This window comes from Dipteris shenzhenensis, chromosome 22 (assembly GCF_047967505.1).
Source record: "Dipteris shenzhenensis isolate YYH24624 ecotype China chromosome 22, Dip_SZ_1.0, whole genome shotgun sequence".
NCBI classification, from domain to species: domain Eukaryota; kingdom Viridiplantae; phylum Streptophyta; class Polypodiopsida; order Gleicheniales; family Dipteridaceae; genus Dipteris; species Dipteris shenzhenensis.
The window spans coordinates 36,841,464-36,867,370 of NC_141617.1; the positions used below are offsets into that span (position 1 = coordinate 36,841,464).

The 25,907-nt window shown below is 44.9% G+C and overlaps 1 protein-coding gene across 2 annotated transcripts in view; it reads right to left on the bottom strand.

Moving 5' to 3' along the window:
* The window catches only part of WDR55 (transducin family protein / WD-40 repeat family protein), a 91,934-nt gene that overhangs the window by 60,802 nt on the left and 5,225 nt on the right, over window positions 1-25,907 (bottom strand). For both annotated transcript variants that reach the window (XM_087393422.1, XM_087393421.1), the window contains exon 2: window positions 19,537-19,569. In XM_087393422.1, coding sequence (XP_087249548.1) covers window positions 19,537-19,569 — 33 coding nt within the window. The remainder of the gene's footprint in view (window positions 1-19,536; window positions 19,570-25,907) is intronic.

The window sequence follows — 25,907 nt, forward strand, 5'->3', positions numbered from 1 at the left end:
AGTAGTGTTTCCCTTAAACGAATTCAAGAAAACAATCCACTATTCTCCTTGCATTGCCATACAAGGGTTAGATCTTCATAAGGCAAACTTTATCAACATTAAAGAGATACTTAGCCTTATATATTTCTCAGAGCCTTTCTTTGTCTTCTTTTCCTGAGAGACCCCTCGAATCTTCTCTCATGGAGTGATTTGCACATATACTATTACTGTTTCCAAAAAGTGTAAACCTCTTCTTGGGATTGCTTTGGAAAGAACCAGTCTGAAATAGATTCCATTCACTGCACAAGTGCTCCCAATTCTCAAGGTCTTCTTCCTACCAAGTACTTATCGTGCTGGTCAGATATAAATGTTGAGGGTTCTCAAACTTTCCAAAAAGACATACATCTGATTGATAAACTATAAAACAATCATTTTGGCCATACTCTACAGGAACCACGATTGAAATCAAAACTTGCGTTACTCAGCTGCAGCCTGCCTTGTGATCGGAAAGGATCCACAATCACAACTCTCATGCTTCCTGGGGTCAGCCATGATGTACTCTACAACTTTATCAATAACAACGAGATTCTCTTCTTCTCTCATATCCATTCCGAACCAAGGATCACGAGCTCCTAATTTGGCCAAGAGTCGAAATAGATCAAGGCTGGACTTGTCTTAAAGCTTCTCTCCTCCAATAAGACTGCAGAACCAACAAAATCTATCCGTGCGGATTAGTCGCTCTTCCACAAAGTTCTCATGTTCTTGGATCATCACCAACAAGGGAAGTGGTGAACCTTCGCTTTGATACCACGGAAACCGGACCAGAAACCCTAAAACGAATCTGTATTCAGAGTTGAAACCCTAAAATGAATTGGTGATCAACTTTGAAACCCTGAAACAGTCTTGAAACCCTAAAAACGAATCACTCCTAGTAGAAACACAGCTTGGATGTTCAATTCACAGCAAATAATCACCAAGATAGATTTTGAATTTCATAGACGAGGAAAAAACAGCATCTAATAGCTTCATCTGACGAGGAGCAGCAGCAGATTTCTTTTGGAAATCAAAATGAACTGAGAGAGGGGGACAAAGAACAAAGAACACACGCACTGGGGCCCAGAAATAAGGGCTGGACACCCCGTGCAATTTGTGAGAGCGCCTCACATCTAGTGTGCATTTGTGAGAGGGCCTCACAGCCTAGTGGGCCTCCCTTGTTTTGATACGAATCCATACAAAGCTTGCAAACCTTCCTAAAATGACTATACCATTAACGCCAAACTTTTCCTGCAAATCACGGGCGTAGGCACAACTATGTTCCACCCAACCAACCCCCTACTGTAGCAAGCTCCTAAAAGATACGTAAGTAGGAAAAAAACCAGCATGCTACACATAGAGCCCACATATCCCTAGATGGATCTAGTCTGCCAAATGTCATCATTTGAGGGCATCTCCTAAATGCATCATTTATCCCTCTCTTGGGATATCATTGAAATCATTTGCCCCTTGACACCTTTAATGCATTTAGACCCCTTAGCCTTAGATCCACCTAGTCTTGTGCCATGTCACCCTCACCAAGGACCTTGACCTTGATTCCTTTTGATCATTTACGTGAAACCCAAACAAATATAATACAAACATTAATCCTTTAAAGGAAAATGTCCACTGACCCTTCCGAGGTCATGTTACCTCAACTTGAGCGTAACATTCCTTCCCTCTTCAGGCATCAGCGTCCTCGATGATAAAGTCTGGGAACACTCTCCATAACTGGTATACGGATTTCCAGGTAGCTTCTGATAGAGGTAAACCATGCCATGCAACCAACACCGTGGGTATCTTCCGATTGCGTACTTGCATTGTTCCTCGGTCCAAGATTATTGTTGGTTTGCATCCTGCATTATCCTCTATCTCCTGAAACAAAACAACACCCTCGAATGTATGCAAAATTTTCTTTAAACGAGAAACATGAAACACTGGGTGCACCTTACAACACTGTGGTAATTCTAATTTATAGGCCACCTTGCCTATTCTTTTTAGAATTAACCACGGCCCACAATATCAGGGTGATAACTTAGCACACTCTCCTGCAATCAAAGACTTTGAGTGCGAAGGAACTCTGAGAAAAACTTTTTCTCCTTCCTTAAATTCTCTAACGGATCTGTTTTCATCCGCATACGCCTTAGCTCCATCCATAGCTTGGCGAATGTTAGCTCTCGCAAGTGCTAGCATCTCCCGCATCTGAACCACAAAGTTCGCGGCACTAGGCAGTTTCTGAGGTACTCCAACTGTAGTTGGATTCGTTGGTCTATAACCATAGTTCAGCTCAAACGGACTGAACCTTGTAGAGGAATGTTTTCTATCATTGTAGGCAAATTCTAACAGTGGCAACCACTTGTCCCATGTATGTTGCCTCAATGACACATATGCTCTAAGCATATCCTCTAAAATTTGGTTGATTCTTTCCGTCTAACCATCCATTTCTGGATGATCCCCACTACTCATTCCCAACTCAATCCTTAGTGTCTCAAAACACTACAGTCCAAAAATGACTAATAAATTTGACATCCCTGTCTGACACTATGAATTTGGGTAATCCATGCAAACGAAATATATGTTTAATAAACAAATCCACCACTTGCGGGGCACTAACAGACTCTCCAGTTGGAATGAAGTGAGCCATCTTGGTAAGACGATCAACTACCACAAGGATAGAATCATATCCACCTTGTGTCGTAGGCAAACCTACAATAAAGTCCATGGAAATGCTCTCCCACCTACCTAGTGGTATTTCCAAAGGTTATAAAAGTCCGGGTGGCTTCACCCGCTCTGCCTTACTTACTTGACACGAAAAACAACGTCACATATTCATGAATATATTTTTTCATTTTTGGCCCAAAAAAATCTCGCTTCACGAGATCATATGTTTTCTCGACTCCTGGATGTCCCGCACATGGGCTATCATGGCATTGTTGAATGACTCTTTGCCTGAGATCATTCTGATTAGGTACTATTACCTTGTCATTTCTTTTCAGCATACCATCTCTTATGGTATATCTTGCATAAGTTTGGCCTTTTCTGGATGCCAGGTCACCCTTTTCCCCGGGTTTAAATACATGAGTCTTAGGCCAAAGGCTCTGGACGAACTTGTCCACCTTTTGAGTTTCTCTAATCTCGGTCATTAGAGCACTCTCTAATACCGTGAAACTCATATTATGCATGATGCGTGACAACGCATCAGCAACTTTATTATCCTTCCCTCTTCGGTACCAAATCGTCAAGTTAAACTCCTGCATGAGTTCTGCCCACCTAGCTTGGCGGCCTCTCAAGTCAGGTTGTTTACAAAAATGTTTCAGAGTATCATGATCAACATCAACATAAAACTCTGATCCATACAAATAATGTCTCCATGTTTTCAGAGCATGGACAACAGCATACAACTCTAATTCATGAGTTGGCCAATTTCGTTGAGAGGGAGAAAGTTTCTTGCTTTCAAAGGCTCTGGCCTTTCCTCTTGGAGAAGAACTGCTCCTACCGCAATGCCACTTGCATCGGTTTCAAGGAAAAACCGTTTATGGGAATCAACTATTTTTAACACTGGACCTGAGACGACAACTTGTTTAATGGTTGTAAACTACTCAGTGCTTTCTATCAATTCAGACAACGGATTTTGCAAAGGCGTTTGAATGAAATGATTGCAAGTTGCCAAACACATATACTTGAACTTAAGAGATTGCAAATAAGTTGGAATTAAGACATAATTATACAACTTATTTGCAATCTCTTAAGTTCAAGTATATGTGTTTGGCAACTTGCAATCATTTCATTCAGACGCCTCTGCAAAATCCGTTGTCTGAATTGATAGAAAGCACCGAGTAGTTTACATTGGTATCAGAGCTTAGGCAGTGGTCCTATACTCTGTGCTTTCTCTTGTTGAGTCTCTCCTTCATTGAGTCATCTTGTCATGATGGCAGCCAATGGACATGACTCTCCTCCTAACCTGCATGAGTTAAGTACTCTCTTGTCAAACATTGCTCAACAGGTTCAAGTGCTGGAAAGCAACCAAGCAGAAACTCATGACATAGGGCCCCAATCCCAAGGAAGAGGCCGTGCGGACAACACCAACTCCAACAAGAAGGGAAGATCATCCTCTTCTTCCCCTTCTCGAGGTAGACGGCGTCATCGGAGTCCATCTCCTTCGAGACGTCCATGGAGACGAAGGTATGCAAAGCATAAGGTACCTCTTGGAGATAAGCTCTTCAAGTTTACCAAGTACAAGGGAGAGGACAAGCCCGAGGTCTTACTGGCTTGGATCCGAGACCTCAAGTATTTCTTTGAGGGGAACGAGTACGAAGACAAGGCGAAGATCCGGTTTATCGTCCTGCACATGCAAGACCGTGCTTCACTCTGGTGGGCAGCTATGGTCAACACTGGACAGCAAGCCCACACCTGAAAGCGCTTCAAGAAGAACTTGATGAGGCACTTCCTGCCTAAGGAGTTTAAAAGAGATACAATGGTGTAGTGGGACATCCTCCGCCAACGCCAAGAAGAGAAAGTCAGTGAGTATGTTGATCGTTTTTGGGATACTTTGTTAAAAGTTCAAGCATTCAGTAGGAACGATAAAAAAGAGCAACAAAGGAAGTTCTTTGCTGGCCTACGGTATGTCGTTCAGCATGAGGTGGACATTGCCACTCCTACTTCTCTCGAAGACACCATCAACATCGCCTTGAAGGTGGAGAAGAAACAATCTTTCTCCAACAAGCGGAACGGCAGCAACAACAAGCGGAAGTCCCAGGGAACCTCTTCCAAGGAACAAAAGGGTAAGGAGACAGCAAAGGACACACCAAAAGAGCAAAAGTCAGCCAGCCAGCCTCCTTCGAAGAAAGCAGCCCGCACTTTCAGCTCATTGTCTCCACAACAGAAGCAAAAGTATTACTCCGAAGGGCGGTGTTTCAAGTGTGGCGATCAAGGCCACAACTTCTACGAATGCCCTCAAGCTGCCAAAAACAGGGGAAACAAAGAGCAGCTGCAAATAAAAGACGGAGGGCGTTTGCAGTGACAGAAGGCCAATGGGTCTTATTGAAATTTGAGAAAGCTCAGTTAAAAAACCAAAGTGGGCAAAAAGCGCATCTACTTCAAGCTATCCTTTCAATATTATGGTCCTTTTCAGGTGTTGCAGGTAATAAATGATGTCTCAGTCCGATTGAGACTTCCAGAGCATTGGAAGATCCACGATGTCTTTCACGTAAGCTTGGTGAAACCCTTCATTGGGGAACCACCTCAAGAGCCCACACTGGATGATGCAACTGAAGTAGAGGACACTCAGATCTTGTTGATCCCAGAGCAAATTATTCTGCATAACTTCACCACGGGACGTCGAGGCACGACTCGCAAGATGTACCTTTTGAAGTTCAGAGGGCTCCCATCCACCGATGCCCAATGGGTGGACAGAGCTACATTTCAAGAGTGTCCTGAAATCTTGGATGCTTATGAGGAAGCATTTCAGTTGAGGACAACCGAATGAAAGACGGAGGAAATGTCATCCTGCTTCAACATGTATCCACTTGCTTGGTACTATTTCTTTTTATTTTTCAATAGTATGCTTATTAAGAAATGAAATGTTCTCCTACTGTTCAGTTACGGACAATGGGGACTAGGTCTAGCATTTGAGGGTGGACCCCCTTGCTTGGGGTTATGGGCATTAGTGACCCACAAGAGTGATGGCCTCTCTTTGAGAGGGACATCTGGAAACCACACCCCACCTGAGTACCCAAACATGGGACCAATCAAATGCACAGATTGCATACTGACCTAGGAACCATTCAAGAGAATGTTCCCTGAGCTTTGGGTGTGGGCCTGGCAGCATGCCAAGAGTAATGGAGATACAAGATAAGACGACAAACAAATGAGCTCAGTATGGCTCAATTATTACCTTAGAGTACGTCAATAGATAGTCCAAGCTGTTAGGAACCCATGGGTGTGATCAGAATTGAATTCTGACAACTTTGAAATTTTAGGGTTTTTGGGAGTGACACGTGGCAGCTGACACATGGCAGACTGCCACATGGAATCTGAGCTAGCAGGTCAGTCCACCTGTCCCACACATGTGGCAGCATGCATGGCAAGTGGCAAGGCATGCAGGCCAAGTGTCTGGCCCCAAATCTGGTAGATTTGGGGCAGGTTGTGGGCTGTCCTCTTTGGGACTGCAGCCCACCAAAAATCTGGGGCAAGTGTCCACCTTCCACTCTAAGCCTGGGGGGGGAGGCTGAGCCTATAAAAGAAGGCCTCTCCCCTTCATTCCCTACATGAAAATTCGTCACTTTTCTTCTCCCTCCTTTTGGATGATGCAGCAGAACCTCTCCAGCTCCTTGGGTGCAGCCAGCTTCTCCCCAGGCCATTCTCTCACCTCAGCAGCACTTTCTCTCTCTACAACAGGACATTCTCTCTCTACAGTTCCAACCCCTCCTCTCCAGAAATCTAACCCCTCTCAGCTCTTCTGGAACAGCAGCAGCATCCTCTCTCCTTCTCCTAGACTGGAGCAGCCACAGCCCCTTTCTCTCTCCTGCTGCAGTCTTTCTCTCTCTACTGCAGAATTTCTCTCTCTACTGTTCCAGCCCATTCCCCTTGCAGAAATCTGCCTTTCTGTGCACCTCTAGAACAGCAGCAGCTCCTCTCTTACATCCCCTCCCTTGGGATCAGCATTGGCACTCTCTCTCTACATCTATCACTCCATAAAGGCTTTCTCTCTCTAGCCTACAGGCTGTTTTTCTAAGCTGTTTTCATTCCAGCCAAGGTAGCTTCACAGGCATCAAGGACTCATCTACAAAAGGGTCAAGTCACGAAGGGAGCCTGTATTGTCAAGTTTATCTCATTTGCAGCACTATTTCATGTTGTTTCTACTATCTTTCTAGAAACTAGTGCTTGCCTCTAATGTTGGATGTAAGTGGTGATTGTTGCAGGCTTCTTCCTTGTGGATTGGGCAAGCCAAGAGTTGAAACCTGAGCTTGGAGTCCTCCTTTTTGTTGTCTACCTTGTACATATGCTCTTGATTCTTGTATCTAGGTCCTAGGCTTTCACTGAGTTCATCAGTTTGGAAGGTGCATTGCACCTTGGTCTTGTATCTCCATTTTCAAGAATAAAGTGAGCCTGGATAAGAGGGGGGGGGGCGTCTTGGCCCCTCAATCATATTGCAATTTCCAATGATGTCACTTTGTGTTTAAGCTGTATAATTATGTCTTAATTCCAGCTTATTTGCAATCTCTTAAGTTCAAGTATATGTGTTTGGCAACTTGCAATCATTTCATTCAAACGCCTCTGTAAAATCCGTTGTCTGAATTGATAGAAAGCACCGAGAAGTTTACAATGGTGTTAAAACTCTCCTGTTGATTATGTCCCCATATAAAAGGTACTTTATCTAAGGTCACATCAGTCAATGGCGATACTATTTCGGAATATCCTTTGATATGCCTTCGATAAAATTGGACAAATCCCAAGAATGATCACAAAGCGGTCAAACTCTAAGGGATAGGCCAAGTCAGTATCGCAGCCACTTTCTTTGGATCCATTTCTACCCCCTCAGGAGTAAAAATGAATCCTAAATATTCAAGTCTTACCATACACAGTACAGTTTTCTTTTTATTTACATAAAGACTGGCTTTCCTCAAAGTATTGAACACTATTCTTAAGTGTTCGTGATGCTCAGCAATACTTTTGTTGAACACAAGAATATCATCAATAAAATGTACTACAAACTTTCCGATATACGGATGTAGTAAATCGTTCATAAGCATGACGAATGTAACTGGAGCATTGGTAAGTCCAAACGGCATTACCAAAAACTCATAATGTCCAAACCTGCTTCTAAAAGCGGTTTTATGCACATCCTCGGCTCTAATACGGATCTGATGGTAGCCACATTTAAGATCTATCTTACTGAAAATTATCCCAGGTAACGCATCTAGCAAATCATCGATCCGAGCCATCGGATACCTGTGCTTAATAGTGATATTATTCAATGCTCTATAATCTATACAGAGGCAAAAAGTATCATCTTTCTTTTTTTTTAATACCACTGGCGAAGCAAAAGGTGAAAAACTAGGTTGAATCTGCCCCAGCTTGAGGTATTCTTCCAGTTGTCTTCGTACCTCCGCTTCTTCGGTAAAACTTAATCTATAGGGAGGTCTATTTACAGGTTCTACCCCCGGGAATAGTTCAATCTTATGCTGAACATTCCGCTCTGGAGGTAACCCATAAGGTAACTCATCCCTAAAACAATCTAAGAACTCCTCTACTATTTGATTAGCCAGCTTGGCCATCTCTCCATTTTGGGTAACATCAGTGCTAGCCAAAGAACCATCAATCGGCTCTACCGATGTTGTACAAAGAAACAAAAACTCTTCTTGAGCTTTTCGAACTTCCATTACGAAAACCAACGGTCCTTGAGGTATATCTTTTTCACCTCGTAAGACATACAGCACATCATTCATCTTGAATTGATAAATGCGCTTTTTCCAATCTATGGCTGGATTCTTCCTAGAATGCCAAGCCTTACCTAGGGCTATGTCTGCGTGAGCAAGCTTTGTCATTTCAAAATCAAGCTTCTCTATATAGTCATGAATTCAAAGTTCCAACTGGGTAACCCTTTGGTCCCATACTTCAGTTGAACTTCCGTTCGCCATTCTGACTGTATATGCATAGTCAGATGGACTGTCTTTAATTTCAGCCTCTTTACAAGCTTGGAGTTAATTACATTGTGCGTTGATGCTGAGTCAAACAACACAATGACATCATGATTGGCTACTTGCCCTTTCATCTTAATTAACTCCGTATCGTTAAAGGTTGTATACCCCGTTGCTCTGGGCTTTGATGGGACATTATCAGGTGCACTGGTTACTAGCTTAGCAACAGACACACATAACAGAACAGGTACTGACCTTTCAAAAGATCCAGCTAGCTGAATCTGCATTTGTTCTGCTTTGGGACTATCCTCCATTTCCACGTCGCATTCTGAGATCACCATCTCAGCCATCCGACGATCCTTGTTTCATGGACAATCTTTCCACTGATGAGGCTGAAGGCATCCAAAACACAAGCCTTCTCTCCTCACTTTTTCTCTTTGCTCTGGGTTAAAAGAAGACTTCGACCAAGCCCGGGCTGCTATTGGTGTTACTTTTCTTTTCACTCCAATGGTGGTACTTGGTTTAGGAGTCTCAACTGGTTTCGCCTGCTTGGCTTGACCACTAGGTTGTGAGGCACTCCCTTTGCTAATCCACTTCTTCTTAAACCCAGTTTTCTTCGGGTACTCATACCGAGTCCCAACCTGCACAAACCCACTTGGTCTGTTCCCTTTGGCATCCTCATAGTTCAGGGCTATGGTAATTGCTTCATCTAGCGTGTTCGCATACTTAGCCTGAACTTCCATCTTGATCCGATCATTCAGTCCAAAGATAAAATCTTTTACCTGGACTAACTGAGGTAGAGGTTCATAAACTTTCATTACGCTTTCTATGAACTTATCAGTGTATTCCGCCACTGATAAATTTCTCTGACGAAGGTTTCGATACTGATCCCAAGCTCAAGATGCTTCGTCAGGAGGTAAGAAGTGTTTTCTAAATTCTTTTTTAAACCCCTCCCAAGTAGTGGATGCCACTCCATCTTTCTGCTATTTTATCCACCACCTATCCGCTGCCTCATTAAACATATGAGTGGCCTCGCGGATTTTCTTCGTATCATTCCTGATTTCACAAATGGCGAAGGCCTCGTCCCATTTGTGTAACCAGGTCTCTATGATATCGGAACTACGGTCAGACATCCAACTAGAATACTTTTCTGGCCTATAATTGGCAACGTTAGGCACCTTAGCCCTCCTAGGCTCGACCGTATGAACACTGGTTTCAGGCTCCATTACAGATTTACCTTTCTCTTCACGAGATGGTCTAGTAGACATACTATGAACCATTTTCCTGAGCTCGGATTGCCCTACATTTGCTTGCAATTATTGAGCTAAAATCTGTTGCAAGGCATCCTCGAATAATGCAATTCTACCAGACAGTGTATGGCCTGCTGTAAGAAATCCTAGATTTACTATATTTAGAAATATGCTAAGGAACAGGAAAGAGACTGAGATAGCAGAGAACAAGGAATAATTGTATTGCTTGAATGTCTGTAGGGTGGATGTGATATATCATCCATACAATTGGGCCTCTCTTATATATAGAGTGAAGAGTCACACATGAAAAGGTGTGTACTCCAAAGGGTATGTGCATGAAGAGGTGTGTACCCCTTGTGAAGGGTGTGACCCTTGATGAGAGGGTACATTACAATAGGAATGTCTCTTCATTAGAATGTCTCTTGTGAAGGGTTATGCCTCATTAGGAAGTGTCCCGTCGAAAGGGCAAGTGTCCCGTCGAAAGGTCATACCCTTCCACGAGTGTCCATTCATTAAACCATCCATAAGTCTAGAAAGAGAAAGGAATACGTCACAGATCGTGACATCCCCTCCCACTCAAAAGAAGACCCTGGTGGAGATAATGAACGGATGTAGAAAATATCATGGTAGATTCTGAAAATACTGATGTAAAAGATCAGGGTACTGCTGTAAGTCTTCATCAGACTGCCAAGTAGCGTCGGAGTCGTCCAGATCTCGCCAAAGAACAAGGAATTCCGTGATAAGTCGATGTCGAGTCTCTCATTGTCGATGGTCCAGAATACGCTCAGGAATAAGGAGAACATAATCGTCTTCGATTTCTGGGACATAATCACCTGCAGGAGGAACTGCTTCATCGCCTGGAATATACGTCTTTAGTCAAGAAATATGAAATGTTGGATGGATTTTACCCCATGATGGTGGTAACTCCAATTTGTAACTTAAAGGTGAATTTTTCTTGACGATCCGGAAAGGCCCATAGTATCTTGGTCGCAACTTAGGAAACACAGACTTAACCGTCTTATAGCGATGTGGGGCTACAAATAATAGCACCATGTCACCAGTGTTAAATTCCAGGTGACGTCTATGTTTGTTGGCAGACCGTTGATACCGCTCTTGCGCTTTTCGCATATGATCCCTGACTTGCAGTAGAATGTCTTGCATTTCTTGAACCAGTTGATCAGCTAGGGCCACTCGATGTTGAAGTACAAAATTTGTTGGTACAATCGGAGTGTGTCCATAAGCTGCTTGGAATGGAGTCATGCTGATGGCACTATGGAAAGAGTTATTATAAGCAAACTCAAGGAGTGGTAGATACTCTTCCCAAGCTGCTAGGCGTGATTGAACATAATATCGAAGCATTTCTTCCAAAACTTGGTTGACTCTTTCAGTCTGGCCATCTAATTCTGGGTGGTAAGCTGAACTGAACAGGAGAGTTGTACCCAAAGATTCGAACAGTGAAATCCAAAAGTGACTGGTAAACTTAGGATCTCTGTCGGATATGATATTCTTGGGTAATCCATGGTGTCGGAAGATGTGTTGTATAAAGAGTTTGGCTATGTCCGGGGCCTGTGCACTGCTTTTGCAGGCAACAAAGTGTGCCATTTTGGATAAGCGATCAACAATTACCATAACCTCGGGAAGATCATGGTAGTGTTGTAATGAAATCCATGGAAATACTTTCCCACCTTTCAGTTGAAACTGGAAGAGGCGGGGCCTGTGCACTGCTTTTGCAGGCAACAAAGTGTGCCATTTTGGATAAGCAATCAACAATTACCATAACCTCGGGAAGATCATGGTAGTGTTGTAATGAAATCCATGGAAATACTTTCCCACCTTTCAGTTGAAACTGGAAGAGGCTGAAGAAGTCCTGTTGGAAGTCATCGACTTGCTTTCATTTGTTGACAAGATAAGCAAGATGTAACCATTTTGATGACATCTCTTTTCATCTGAGGCCACTAGTATGTTGCACTGAGTAACCGATAAGTCTTATTGATGCCTAGATGGGCAGCATAAGGAACTACATGATGCTCTTTTAACAAAAGACGTCGAACATCCTTGTCATGTGGTACACAGACGCGATCTTGATAATACAGAAGGTCGTCCGTATAAGAATAGGATGAGAAAATCTTTTGTTCGGAAGTCGAAGGTTGATCTTTTAAAAGAACCTGTACTGCTGTGCCGAAGTCTTTATCATTGAAATACTTTCCTTTGAATGAATTCGAAACATCCACAGATAATGTAGAGGTAACCTGCTGAGAGCATGTGCAACTACATTGCGTAGTCCTGGTATGTACTCAATGGTCATGTGAAAGTTGGCCAGAAACTCAACCCAGCGTGCTTGTCGAGCGTTCATGACTGGCTGAGTAAAGATGTACTTTAAAGAGTGATGGTCCGTTTTGACCACAGAGTCGGCACCCATGAGATAATGTTTCCAAGAGCGATAAGCCTGTACAACAGCAAGAAACTCCTTATCATAGACCGGATATCGGGTTTGGATATCAGAATGTTTATGGCTGTCAAAGGCAATAACTCTGCCTTCTTGCATCAAGACTGCTCCAGTAGCGATGTCGGAAGCGTCGGTCATGACCTCAAATGGAAGATTTGGGTCAGCAATAGCCATAACTGGTGTGGTAGTGAGTGCTTGCTTGAGTTGTTGGAAACTATACTCTGTTTCGGGAAGCCACTGAAAAATTGCTGTGCTTTTCAATAATTCGGACATAGGAGCTGCGATTTCAAAAAACTGATAGACCTTTGTATGGTAGAAGTTTGCCAATCCGAGAAAAGAGCGGACATCATGAACATTCTTAGGAGTAGGCCAATTTCGGATTACCTCGACCTTCTTGGGATCCACAGAGATACCTTGAGCGGAAATAACATGTCCCAAATATTCAAGTTGGGTCTTGAAGAACTCACTCTTCTCAATGTTGATGTAGAGAGAATCTGCGTGGAGAACTTCAAAAACTTGGTGAAGATGTTGTTTATGCTCATGTAGGGATCTGCTGAAAACGAGGATGTCATCGAGGTAAACGATGACGAACTTATCGAGGAAAGGCCTGAAGATGTCGTTCATTAATGTCATGAATGTGGCCGGGGCATTGTTTAACCCAAAAGGCATGACCAAACATTCATAGTGTCCATACTTTGTTCGAAAAGCTGTCTTATACTCATCGCCTTTTCGTATACGAATTTGATGATAACCTGAACGAAGATCAATCTTGGAGAAGTGTGTTGCATGTAGAAGTTGATCGAAGAGGTCATCAATGCGAGGCAATGGATACTTGTTTTTGATAGTGAGCTTGTTGAGGGCTCGATAGTCGATGCAGAGGCGCATAGACTTGTTCTTTTTTTCCACAAGTAGTACAGGAGATCCGAAAGGGCTGCGACTGGGCCGAATGTGACCTTTGTCGAGTAGCTCGGTGACCTGTCTTTGGATTTCTTCATTTTGAGTGTAAGAAACCCGATAAGGAGGTTTCGACGGTGGATTACTGCCGGGAATAAGTTCGATTGGGTGATCCACTGGTCGTCGAGGTGGTAACTGCTTTGGCAATTCCCGTGGAAAAAGATCCAGGTAAGGCTGGAAAAAAGGTTGGTTGAGGTATTCAGGAGGATCCTTTGTTGGTGTCTCCTCTACTGCCGTAACCAACAGAAGTGAAGTCTTTGCTTGGCGTTTACGAACCCACTTCTTTACTTGTAGGGCAAAGGCAACTGGGGTTGAAGGAGAGTCCCTAGAACCAGTTAGCTCAATAAGTTTTCCCTGGTGGACAAACTGGATAGTATGGCTGCGAAAACTGATTGATGGATCATAGTCGTAGAGCCACTGTTGTCCGAGTATGACATCGTACCGAGAAAGAGACATAATGTCGAAGTTCAACTTGTCCGTATAATGTTGGATGCGAAAAGACAAGCTTTTGATCCTGGTATTGCACAAGAAAGTCGTTCCATTTGCGAGTTCAATCTGATAGTCCATGAGACTAGGACTAGTGGTCAACCGAAGTTTATCGACCACAGAACTGGCTAAGAAATTATGAGAACAGCCACTGTCGATGAGGATGGTGACCGTTGTTCCACGAATCGATCCTTGAACACAAAGTACTTGAGTGGCCAGGGAAGGTTCGGGGTTGCTGTCAAGGCTCAGGTGGATGGTATTCGCCATTCGAACAGCTTTGCCTTTCTTGTCTTGTGCTGAGGTAGCATCTTCTTTTGGGGAAGTGCTAGGTTCCATATTAGAATTTTGCTTTGGTCGCTTGGGACAATCGAACCATCTATGGTCGCCGGTACAGATGGTACAAAGTCCTTTTGAGCTGGAGTTCTTCTTCTTGTCAGTGGCCGCACCTTTATGTTGGGGATGTCGGTAATGACTTTGTGAAGAAGAAGAAACACGATCCTTGGGGGAGTGCTTCTGTTGGAATCCAGCAAATGATTTCTGAGGCTTCTGGGGATCTTGAGATTGTCGCTGACCTTGATTACCGAAGTTTTTTCGAAACTTGGTATTATCTTGAGGGCGAGCACCTTTGGCCATAGGAGAGTTCTGTGTGCGATTAGCACTCTGCTTCCCTATATTTAGAAAATCTGTAATGCGCTCTGCGTAAGCAATAGCGCCATCTGTGGTGGTGATGTTTACTTTAAGAACATCAATGCGTAACGAGGGATTTAGGCCTGAGATGAAAGCATGAAGGCGATCATCCTCAGTTAAACCATCAATCTCCAGCACCAATGTGGTGAACTGAGAGATATAGGAAGACAGGGAACCCGTTTGCTCCAACTGTCGGAGTTTTGAACGTGCTTGGAAGTCCGCATTGGCAGGTACAAACTGCTTACGGAGCACGTGTTCAAAACGTTCCCATGTTAACACACTTTTTCCGTCCTTTAAGCATCTTTGCCACCATAGAAATGCTGTATCCTTCAGGAGGGAGGCTGCCAAGGCGATCTTTTTGCCTTCCGTGAGGTCAACAGTGTCAAAATACATGCGCATTTTAGCGAGCCATTGGTCAACTGTTCGGCGATTACGTTGACCAGTGTAGGCTTCCGGAAGTTTGACGTCAAGTCTTTTAGTTTTGGAAGCTTGAAGTAATCGGTAGAGGGCACGTAGTTCAGTGTTTTCTACCTCTGGTGGGAAAGAGTCCGCATCGTCGTCGGGTTGCGTCACGTCATCCTCTGTATGTGCTGGACTTCGAGAATCTTGAAGTTGTTGAACTTTTTGAACCAAGTCGGAGATGCTGTCCTGAAGCTGAGATATTTGAAGTTGCAATAGAGATTCGCTTTGGACGTTGCCTTCAGGGGTCTTTTTGGGACTTGATTCTTTAATCTCTGGAGAGGCTTCACGCGAGCGGTGCGACATGTCGGAAATCCCTGTGAGAAAAGTGCGAACTTGCGCTCTAGTTTGTACCATTCCTGGAAGAGGATTCGGGCTGCTCCCTGAGGGTGCTCATATTGGAGGGGGCAGGCGAGGCAGGATGGAACCACCCGTGGAAATCTGGTAAGGGAGGTCCTGTCTGAGGTAACACTGGAGATTCTGAAAAAGGTGTTACTGCTCGTGATAGGACAGGGGTAGGTAGCAGAGTCCACGGATCTGAAAAAGGGTAAGGAGCTGCTGTCTGAAGAGGAGGATATCCAAAAGAGGGAGTGCCTTCAGAATGTAAATACTGACTTGGAGAAGGTACAACCTGTAGAGGAGGATATCTGGGAGCTGAAGGAGGTGGAGAGTACCCTGGAGATGCCGAAGGTGAAGGGTAAAATTCTCTCCAAAAATGAACAGCAAACTCCTGAGGAATATCGTGTTCCGGATATCTTCGTGTCTCGTGGAACACAACCTGTACTGTGCTGAGGAAATAATGTAACTGAGGTGCCTCACGCAGAAGGTAGAGGATGTGATCCAAGTCACTCGGAGGGCACGTGACACAGAAGACCCAAGATGCAAGGGCTCCAAAATGGGCTGGCTGTGCAATTTGAACATGATATTGTGTAGTAGCAGATGCCTGAGGTGTCCTTGAAAGGCCGGGTGAATTACCAGGGGTTTCCATGCTTTAATGTGGATTCTTTCATTTGCTGTAATTTGTTAAAGAGAATCCTTAAAAAGCAGATTGGAAAGACTCCACCTGGCAATACTTTAATCTGCCAAGTTATTGCGTAGAAGAAGGCTGCAAATCGTTGTCCGGAGGTCCATGTTGCAGTGTTTTGCGAGGAGAGAACGAGGCTTGTCTGGTCCGGGCTGTCAACAAGCTGTCTTCATCGCGCGAATAGTTGCAACTGGTGCTGATTTGGCACGGCGAAAATGGCGAAGCAAGGAGAGGGCTGCAGGCTGTCAGAAAATGGCAGGTATCCAGGGCCGCAATGGGCAAGGCTAGGGCTGCAAATAGCGAGGGGGCTGTCAGCGAAAATGGCGAGGCAAGGGCTGGCAGCAAACAGGGCTGGCAGCGTGAATGGCGAAGCAGGGACTGGCAGCGCAGGCTGGACAGCTGTACGGCTGTACGGCTGGCAGCGTGAATGGCTGTACGGCAGGCTTGCGCAGGCTGTAGGGCAGGGCAAGGACTGACGCAGGCTACCGGCTGGTCCGTACGGTGCAGGCTGTACGGCCGTATGGCGAAGGCATGCGCAGGGTTGTACGGAATGGCTGCGCAGGGCTGTACGGCTGGCTGCGCAGGCTGTCTCGAGATCCGTACGGTGCAATAAAGAGGTTCGCCTCTTTTCGTTGGGGGCTGCCCAATGGGTTAGTTGCCCAAAAATTAATTTGGGGGTTTAGTTAACCCTAGGGTAGCTAGGGTAAACCTAGGGGTAGGGGATGGGTTTAATTTTTTTCCCTTTTTACCCCTCTAGGTACCCTTTTGTAGGTACTTGGGGCCTAGGAGGTGCGCCTATTCGAAGGGGTGTGACCCTTGGAATAGGTGCACCTGTTCATGAGGGGATATGTCCCTATTGTTAAAAGGGGTGCGACCCTGCATGAATAGGTATGTCCATTTGCCCACGATGGGGTATGTCCCATGAGTGAGGAGTCGAGACTCGTCACCAAAAGGTGTGTCCCATGGTGGAAAAGGTGCGTCCCTTGGTTTTGGGACAGCCCAAGCACCTGAAAAGACACGATTTTGGTCGTGTCCATTCACATCAACTTGTGATGTGAGGGAGATGGAGAGGCCAGGATTACTTTAGGCCGGGTAGGCGTTTAAAAATTTTACGCTCATCCTCTCCATCTCTTCCATGCACAATGTGCACGGATGTCCTTCTAGCGGCAAAAATGTATCAGATCAGCGCTAGAAGGTGGGGGGCATTTCCTACAGGCAAGAGCGAATTTTGCTCTGACACCACTGTAAGAAATCCTAGATTTACTATATTTAGAAATATGCTAAGGAACAGGAAAGAGACTGAGATAGCAGAGAACAAGGAATAATTGTATTGCTTGAATGTCTGTAGGGTGGATGTGATATATCATCCATACAATTGGGCCTCTCTTATATAGAGAGTGAAGAGTCACACATGAAAAGGTGTGTACTCCAAAGGGTATGTGCATGAAGAGGTGTGTACCCCTTGTGAAGGGTGTGACCCTTGATGAGAGGGTACATTACATTAGGAATGTCTCTTCATTAGAATGTCTCTTGTGAAGGGTTATGCCTCATTAGGAAGTGTCCCGTCGAAAGGGCAAGTGTCCCGTCGAAAGGTCATACCCTTCCACAAGTGTCCATTCATTAAACCATCCATAAGTCTAGAAAGAGAAAGGAATACGTCACAGATCGTGACACCTGCTGGGCGCGACACCTGCGGGGTCGGCCGGACTCCCAATTCTACGGGATCCACCCTTGAAGCTTCTTCTTCCACTTCCATTTAGGTCGATTGGGTTTTTTTTTTTTTTTTAATAGCACTCTATATAAACTGTAAGTACAAGCTGTCACAACTTCCCTATGCTAGGGAATGCCTACAATCCAGAGAAGTACAACTTCGCAATTGAAAGAACCATGCTTCCCTATACTAGGGAGATATCAGCAATCTTTAGTAACGGGAGATAACCAAACCCACAATAAAATTTCGAAACTCAAACAACTCCAAGACATAAAGAAATAGAAAGCTCCCTTGTCCAAACTTCAGTGTTCAGGCTCCTGATCGCCTCTATTCAACACCACGCCACTTCGATACATCCAAATCCACTCAAAAGCGCCTCTAAACTGATTTTCCGTCAAGTTCCGTCAATATTCGGATGAAAAAAACAGGATTCCATTAGTGATCGACGGAAATTCCTTAATCAATTATTTTTTCTCTCTCTTGGGCAAACTGTATTGCAACCAAGCTCCCCATGCATGTAGCTCTACTTAACTACCAGATCCTGATCCCACAACTAGCAAAGCCAGCCACTATCATGACGCAGAAACTTTGCAAAGCAGCTGATCCCACGATTTGAACGCTAACAATCTTCCGACAGCTTCTTACACATACAATACAATAGCTCCAGCTTTTGCCGATGCTGGAAGATGACGCCTAGCTATGCCCAGTCGGTTGATGTGCGCTGGTAAAAAGGAATTGTATGGATGAATATTACGTTCATGTCACTTCCTAAAACTCCGGTTCGTCCATGATCAGCAACAGACCTTTTTTCATAATATCACCCACGTTCACGACGAAGGCATGAATCCGGATATTAACTACCCGTCGCGTAATGCATCGACGCCCTCTGATACCAACTACTACGATCACTAACATATAACGTGAAAGCTCCTGCTTGCATATTCCACCAAGCCCCAATTCCCTGTACATGATATCTCTATGCACTTCTCCAATAGAATTACGGCAGCAGCAAGAACGCTTCACCACAATCTTGGATCGACCATCACCAAATGAAACAACTAAGCCAAACTTTTCCTGCAAATCACGGGCGTAGGCACAACTATGTTCCACCCAACCAACCCCCTACTGTAGCAAGCTCCTAAAAGATACGTAAGTAGGAAAAAAACCTGCATGCTACACATAGAGCCCACATATCCCTAGATGGATCTAGTCCACCAAATGTCATCATTTGAGGGCATCTCCTAAATGCATCATTTACCCCTCTCTTGGGATATCATTGAGATCACTTGCCCCTTGGCACCTTTAATGCATTTAGACCCCTTAGCCTTAGATCCACCTAGTCTTGTGCCATGTCACCCTCACCAAGGACCTTGACCTTGATTCCTTTTGATCATTTACATGAAACCCAAACAAATATAATACAAACATTGATCCTTTAAAGGAAAATGTCCACTGACCCTTCTGAGGTCATGTTACCTCAACTTGAGCGTAACACTTCCTTTCCATGTTTCTAACCTCGGATCAGTGAGGCTAATATCTATATACACTTTTTCTTTCAATCTACCATCCAGAAATGTTGTCTTAATGTCCATCTGATATGTCTGACTTGACTAGCCCTAGTCCAAAACTCAGCTCAATTTACAGTTAAGCAAGTAAAACCTTCTCTTCTCTACTCTTTGTACCAGACTGCTTGCTTAAAAATAAGTCACCAAAAAGCAGCAGGCTTGCGTGTAGAGAAACATATTAAATGATAAGAACTGCATCACAAACTTGTTAAAGTTTCCTCTGCCAAAGTTTGTGAGGGCATATAGAACCATGAGAAACATAGCTATATCATAGACATGAAAAGGGCACTTCAAGACTCTCACCTTTGTGCTGTGGTAAGCTCTTCAAATTTGAACCTGCACAAACAAGCAGCAGATAATTGTCAGGTTCAAAACCATTCATAATAAAGCATGACCAAAAATAACATGGATTGGAATTACCTCAAAGAGAATCAATGATTGTGTAAGAGAGCATTTAAATGTAACAACCAGAATGCAATGTTGTGACAGTAATTCTTCTAACCTGATTTAAACGGAATATCTACCATCATGACAATTTACCAAAGGCTCAGGGAGAATAGATATAAGAGTATCCGATTTGCCGCATTGTTAGGCTAAGTGTCTATATTCACAAACCATTTGTCACGAACCTTTGCAAAATCAAAAAATATCCACCTGCTTCACATATTTCATATTTATTTGATTGCCTAGTAATTCCATTCATTTTGTTATGCATGTCCAGTATGCGCTTTTGGGCCTGCCATAAGTAGGTCTAAGTGAGGCGATTCAACAAAAGCGAAAATGGCCATTTTTTATTTTCAAAAAATCTAGATTTTTTATTGATCCACTTGCCTCTAGAGATCCTCCACATTTTTAGCCTCTCTCTCTCTCTCTCTCTCTCTCTCTCTCTCTCTCATCGCTTGCAATGCATCATCTCCGCCCTCTTTTGCTATTTGGATCTCGGGCAGGCTTTATGAATGATTTATTATCATTCACCTTGTTTTTTATGAAAAAGATTTCTATTAAGTATGAATAAAACTGCAAGAGCAAGCTCAAGTCAGAAATACATCATGAGAATGAAACACCTTAAACAAGCCAATAAAGGCTCCTTAGAGCAAACTAAAAAAAATCCAAGGATGAGGCTGAAAGTGCCATCTCGACCATGCTGTGGTCTCCGAGAAAAAGGAAGGGGAAGCCACTCCATTCCTGAGAAAAATATCCCTCCTGGTAGAAGCTGCCCGGGAGGACCCCTGCATGCTCACCCAAATGGTCATGAGCACGTTTACTATATATGACCAAATACTGGCCATAGTCTGAGAAGAGTAGACCTCAAATCTATCCAAGGGCTCATACATCTGGCTCTCCAAATGTGCCATGCTGAAATGCTCGCCAATATCTCCCAAGAAAAATCCACAGAGGCCCTGGCCTGAAAGGAGTAGAGGGAACGTCACCCAAAGAGCAAGACTCCATCCACAAAGTGTCAACTTATCAAAAGAGCCCATGAAGAATCATGTCTCTCATAATAGATGTGAAGCCCTAACAGAGAAAGCCAAGCCTATGAGCCCCAATTCATGTATAGTATGTGTTTCGAATACGATATTACTAGAATCATGTTGGTGGCATTCCAAAGCAATAACTTAAAGCAACACATAAACTAGGTGAGCAACCCTATAGCATAGGCAAATAGGCAAGATCTGGCTCAATAAATGAGGCTGCACGCCACCTCTCTGTAAAGAATGCCATCAAATATTCAGCAATCTAATTCTTACTAAGCTTCAACCATTTTCAAGCAACAATGCTCTAGTGACTGGACTGGAGATTCTCTCTCTCTCTCTCTCTCTCTCTCTCTCTCTCTCTCTCTCTCTCTCTCTCTCTCTATGTTAGGCTCTCCGTCGTACGCTCGGCTCCCTCTCCGTTAGCCTCGTCGTATAGCCTCCCTCTCTGTCGTACACTCAGCTCCCCTCTCCATCGTACGCTCAACCCCCCTCTCTGTTAGCATGTCCGCCGTACGCTCCTACGTAGCCCCCGTCTAGTGTTCCACCTTAGTTCGTAGCCACCCCGTCTGGTGCTCTCGCCTCCGCCTCAACCCGTAGCCATCCTGTCGTCCCAGCCTCTCCGCTAGCAACATAACCCCAACACAAGGTCGAGGGGAGCCTTTTTCCCTCTACCAAACACCAAGCTGGGCTGAAACCCCTATCGCAATTTGGGGGTTAGCTCAGCAAGGGGGTAGTAGCAGACATGGCCAGCAAGGATTGGCCCAGCCTCTCCTCGAAGTCTCCCACCACCCCAATCGCGTCAACCAGCAGGCTCCGATATGCCACAATTGCAGCCATGACACCCTCTCTGTATGCACACATACCTACGAGGAGGTCTGAACAAGCCCATTATTGGGCACCAAGAACAAATTTTTGTTCTCCAACAGGAGGTAAGAGATCTAAAGATACAATTAGTGGATGCAGTGGCTAGAATTCAGGTTCTTGAAGGACCGGGCAAGCAAGCAGTGATTGATGAGGTAGTGAAGTCTTGCAAGGCTTCCTCCCCTACCACCCAGCTAGTTTCTAAGATTAAAGACTTAGTTCATACTGAAGTACAAACTGTTAGAAAGGAAGTAACTGTAGAGTTTGATGCAAAGGTAAATAAAGTGGATATTCAGGATGAGATCAATGAACATGCAGCTAGACATGACAATGCTTTGAAGATCAGAATTGGGGGACTCCCTGAAGGATGGTACAAAGAGGAGGACTCCTTTAGTGCCATTTTAGCACGGCCATGCCCAATGTTGATTGGATGCTTTAAAGGACGAGGATGTTGATGATGAAGATGAAGCCAAAGCAACCCGTATCCTACACTCTAAAGGTCATGCTATTATTACACTCAACTCACGAGATCTACGTGTCAAACTTCTCCGATAATCTTACAAGTTGAAAGGGACCAAGATACCACACGAGCTCAACTGAAGAATAAGGCAACGGAATTAGCCAAGGTCAAGGCTGCTAGGAAGGAGGAAAAATGGGCAGTATATCGTGAAGGCATAGCAATCATCATAGAGTTTAAATCCAAACCGAAAGACTCTCAATCTTAAACTGATGTATGGCTGATTATGTTTTCAGACTATTATGCAAGAACTCTAAATAACTGGAGTTACTTTTCTGGGCTCCTTGAGAGTTGCCATGTGCCCTCCCTAAGCAAATGTACTAGATGGCTTTTGTTGTCCCATTATCCATAGACCTCTTGGTCTCTCATGGACATTAATAGACTCTCTCTCTCTCTCTCTCTCTCTCTCTCTCTCCCGGCTGCTCCTCCCCTGGCTGTGACGCTCCTACTCGCCCACCCCCTCAGGCTGCTTCGCTTCTGCTCGCCCTCCGCTCCTGCTCGCACGTCCCCCCCAGCTGCTCTGCTCCTGCCCGCCACCCCCCCCATACTGGCCGCTCCTCCACTCCCCGCACCGCAGCTAATCGACCCCCCCCCGTGTGCTACTGCTGCTGCTTTTTGTGCAGCAGCCCCCCGCCCTGCCCCTTCATTGAACCCCCCGGGAGTGCCTCCCACCATGGAGGGGGTCCTCGTGCTCCTACTCCCGCCCCTACCCTTGCACTAGGACCTGTACAAGAAAACAACTAGAAGTTAGTCCAAAAGAAATGGGAAAGCGAGAACGAGATAAAGAGACGGACAAAACCAAGAAAGACGACAAAAAAACAGCAAACACAACTGAAACTCAAGGATGTGAACACGCGCTACAATCAAAGCGGACTTGGGGTTGACAGCAAAGCGAAGGTGGGATCCACCTCAGCTTCAGCTTCAACTTCAGTCTCTGCCTCTATTTCTACTTCAGCCCCCGCTTCAGCTTCAGTTTCAGTTTCAGTTTCAGTTTCAGCCCCCGCTGCATCCTCATCTTCAGCTTCAGCCTCAAGTTCAGCTGCAGCCCCTACATCCCCAGCTACTATTAATGCCAGCGACATACCCTTGACATCGGCCTCCTCCCTCTCCCCTGGGATAGGGGGGTTGTTACAGATTTCATGTCTCCCTCCCTCTCCCATTACAGCTCTCTCACCGATTATGACACCTACTTCGGAGGTGTCATACACTACTCCGCATTACGCCTCAACCTTTCTCTCCCCTCTCCCTCTGAGTCAGCATGCGCTCCCATACCCCGTTGGGATCGCCTCATCCATGCCACTGTCATCTCCATATCTTACCCAGCTCACCTAGTCACCACCCAGCTTCCGGCCTCATCCTCATACTTTTATGCCACATCCCTTCCAGTCTCAACTAGGACACGGACGGGCTGACCCACCAGAGGCCTGGGAGACCTTGCTTATGGAGGTACACAATATCCGTGAGCGCGAGATGGAGCTAACACGCTTCACACAGGAGCAGGTCCGCTTTAACCAGGAGCAGGACCACGTCATACAGGAGCAGGCTCGTGTGGGACTTAGGATATCTCATAGCTCTGGCAGGAGGTCACAGCCATACGCATAGTCCCAGGGAGCACTCCAGTTGTTGAGGCACACATTGCAAGCATGCAATCTGAGATGGGTCGGCGTGGCCAAACGGGAACCTGCAAGGGCAACCATTTCAGCTACCCTCATGGAGCAGCAACGGAGAGCCTGTAAGGCTCTCAATATCAAAGTCTGTGGGATCCAGCGCACTAAGGCTACACCGAGGACATGTGCAACGGCCTTCGTGGCCACTACTCGAGGTGTAGTTGAGCACATGATCGATAGGGTGTGGTGGGTGCAAAGGAAACCCAACCGAGAGCAGCCCCTGATCATACAGTTACATGACGCTCATGCACAACTTTCGGCTTTATGGCGCAGGTCAATCCTACGAGATTAGCCAGCAATCTCCATGGATGAGGACCTCACCCCAATACAAGTTGAGGAGAGGCACTCCTTGTTGCAGCAGCAGGATCAAGCCTGCAAGGATGGGAAGTGGGCAGTGGTACAAGATGGACGATTTCTTATAGGCCCCCATCGAGCATCAGCCCCCCCTCCCACATAGGTAGGCGGGGTCTATGAGAGTTGGATCTCCGAGACCCTATCTTGCACCATTTGGAATTGTAATGGTTCCTTATGGTCAAAACCAGGAAACTTCTCGGAATCCTATACAGGTCGCGACATTGTCTTTTACACAAACACATCAGAGTCCAAAGCGTCCACTACTAGTAGTTAGCGGGTACACATGGAAGTCTACTTACAGAGATGAGACGAGGGACACAAAGGGAGTACGAGGGTCATGAGGAGTAGCAATTTTTCACAGATCTGCCCTTTTGGGGACCATTTCAGTAGAGCAGAGAGATGCACATTCTAGGTTTCTTTGGATCCAGATCCGACACATGGACAACCGGGATCTGTTTGTTGTAGTATGCTACTTCCCTCCCAAGACCTCCCACTTTGCTAGAGATAGTCGAGATGAGGGTGAGACATCTCCATTTGCAGCTCTATATAAATCCATCATTGACTTCTCGAGCCGCGGAGAAGTCCTCCTAGCTGCGGACTTCAACGCGAGGACAGCCACCCATGAAGCTATGGTACTATTATTTAAGGGAGCTTAGCCTCACCAAATTATGGTGACACTAACGGGAAGATAAAGATATGCACATGAATTGCAACTTTTAAGAGCAAAATGATCAGGACTGTTGCATAGCTCTTGAATCACAAGAGGAAATATTATTTTATGAGTTCAAGAAGATGTTTTGAAATATTTGATTTGCGTAGAGTTCCAACCATGAAGAGACGCATTAAATAGCTAGATGAGGTAGCTTTAGAGAAAAGGCATGCAATGCCATGTGATTGAGGAGTTGGCGATGTGAAATTCCTGGCGTGCAGAGATGAAGCTAACAATGTTAGTCGTTAAAGAAGTCTTCCCAAGGAGTTCTAATTGCATGATACTAGAGATTTACAAAGCAGGCCTTGTCAAAGGCTTCATGTTAAAGATGGGAGAGCATGAATAGAATACGTATGTGAGCTTGCAAGACTTAGGATTAAAGCTTGATAATTACTCACAAGGAGTGTTGATCTAAGACATTTAAAAGTTTATAACAACGATTTTCATTAAGAGATTTTGTCATATGGTCGCTACCGACTTGGAGGGCAATATCACGGATGATTTACTCAGTATGGCTCAGGTGGAGGGTGGAGGGTGGATGATGTGGAGTGCTTTTTCTATGATATGGACCATGCCATTAGAGTAGATATTGGACTTTGACCTATGAGTGTTTGGAGGAGACATTGAAGATGCCTTTGACATGTCAATAATTACTCTTCCTAGGGAGAAAATGCAGTCACATCTTATGGGCAGGCCCTTTTGGATCTCGGCAGGATGCATGATCTCATTATTTATAATGGTCTTGATAGATGGCCTACCTCAGGTGGTCTCACATGCTTTCCACATGGGGGAGGCTCTAGCATTGTTGATTACATCATGGGATCCCTTGCCTTTACATCTCGCATCACTGACTTTACTGTAGCACCTCTTCCTCCAGGGGCTGATCATACCTACCTATTCTTTAAAATTTCCACTCTCCGTCGCACAGTACCTTCCACCCCACTGACTTCTTACTCCACCTATCATGACATATGCTTCGACCGCGATCTCTCACCTATTTACTCAGGTCGTCTGTACATACTTCTCACTTATATTGACTTCATACCCCTATTAGAGGATCGTGCTGCCCTGATCACCCACTCACTACACGA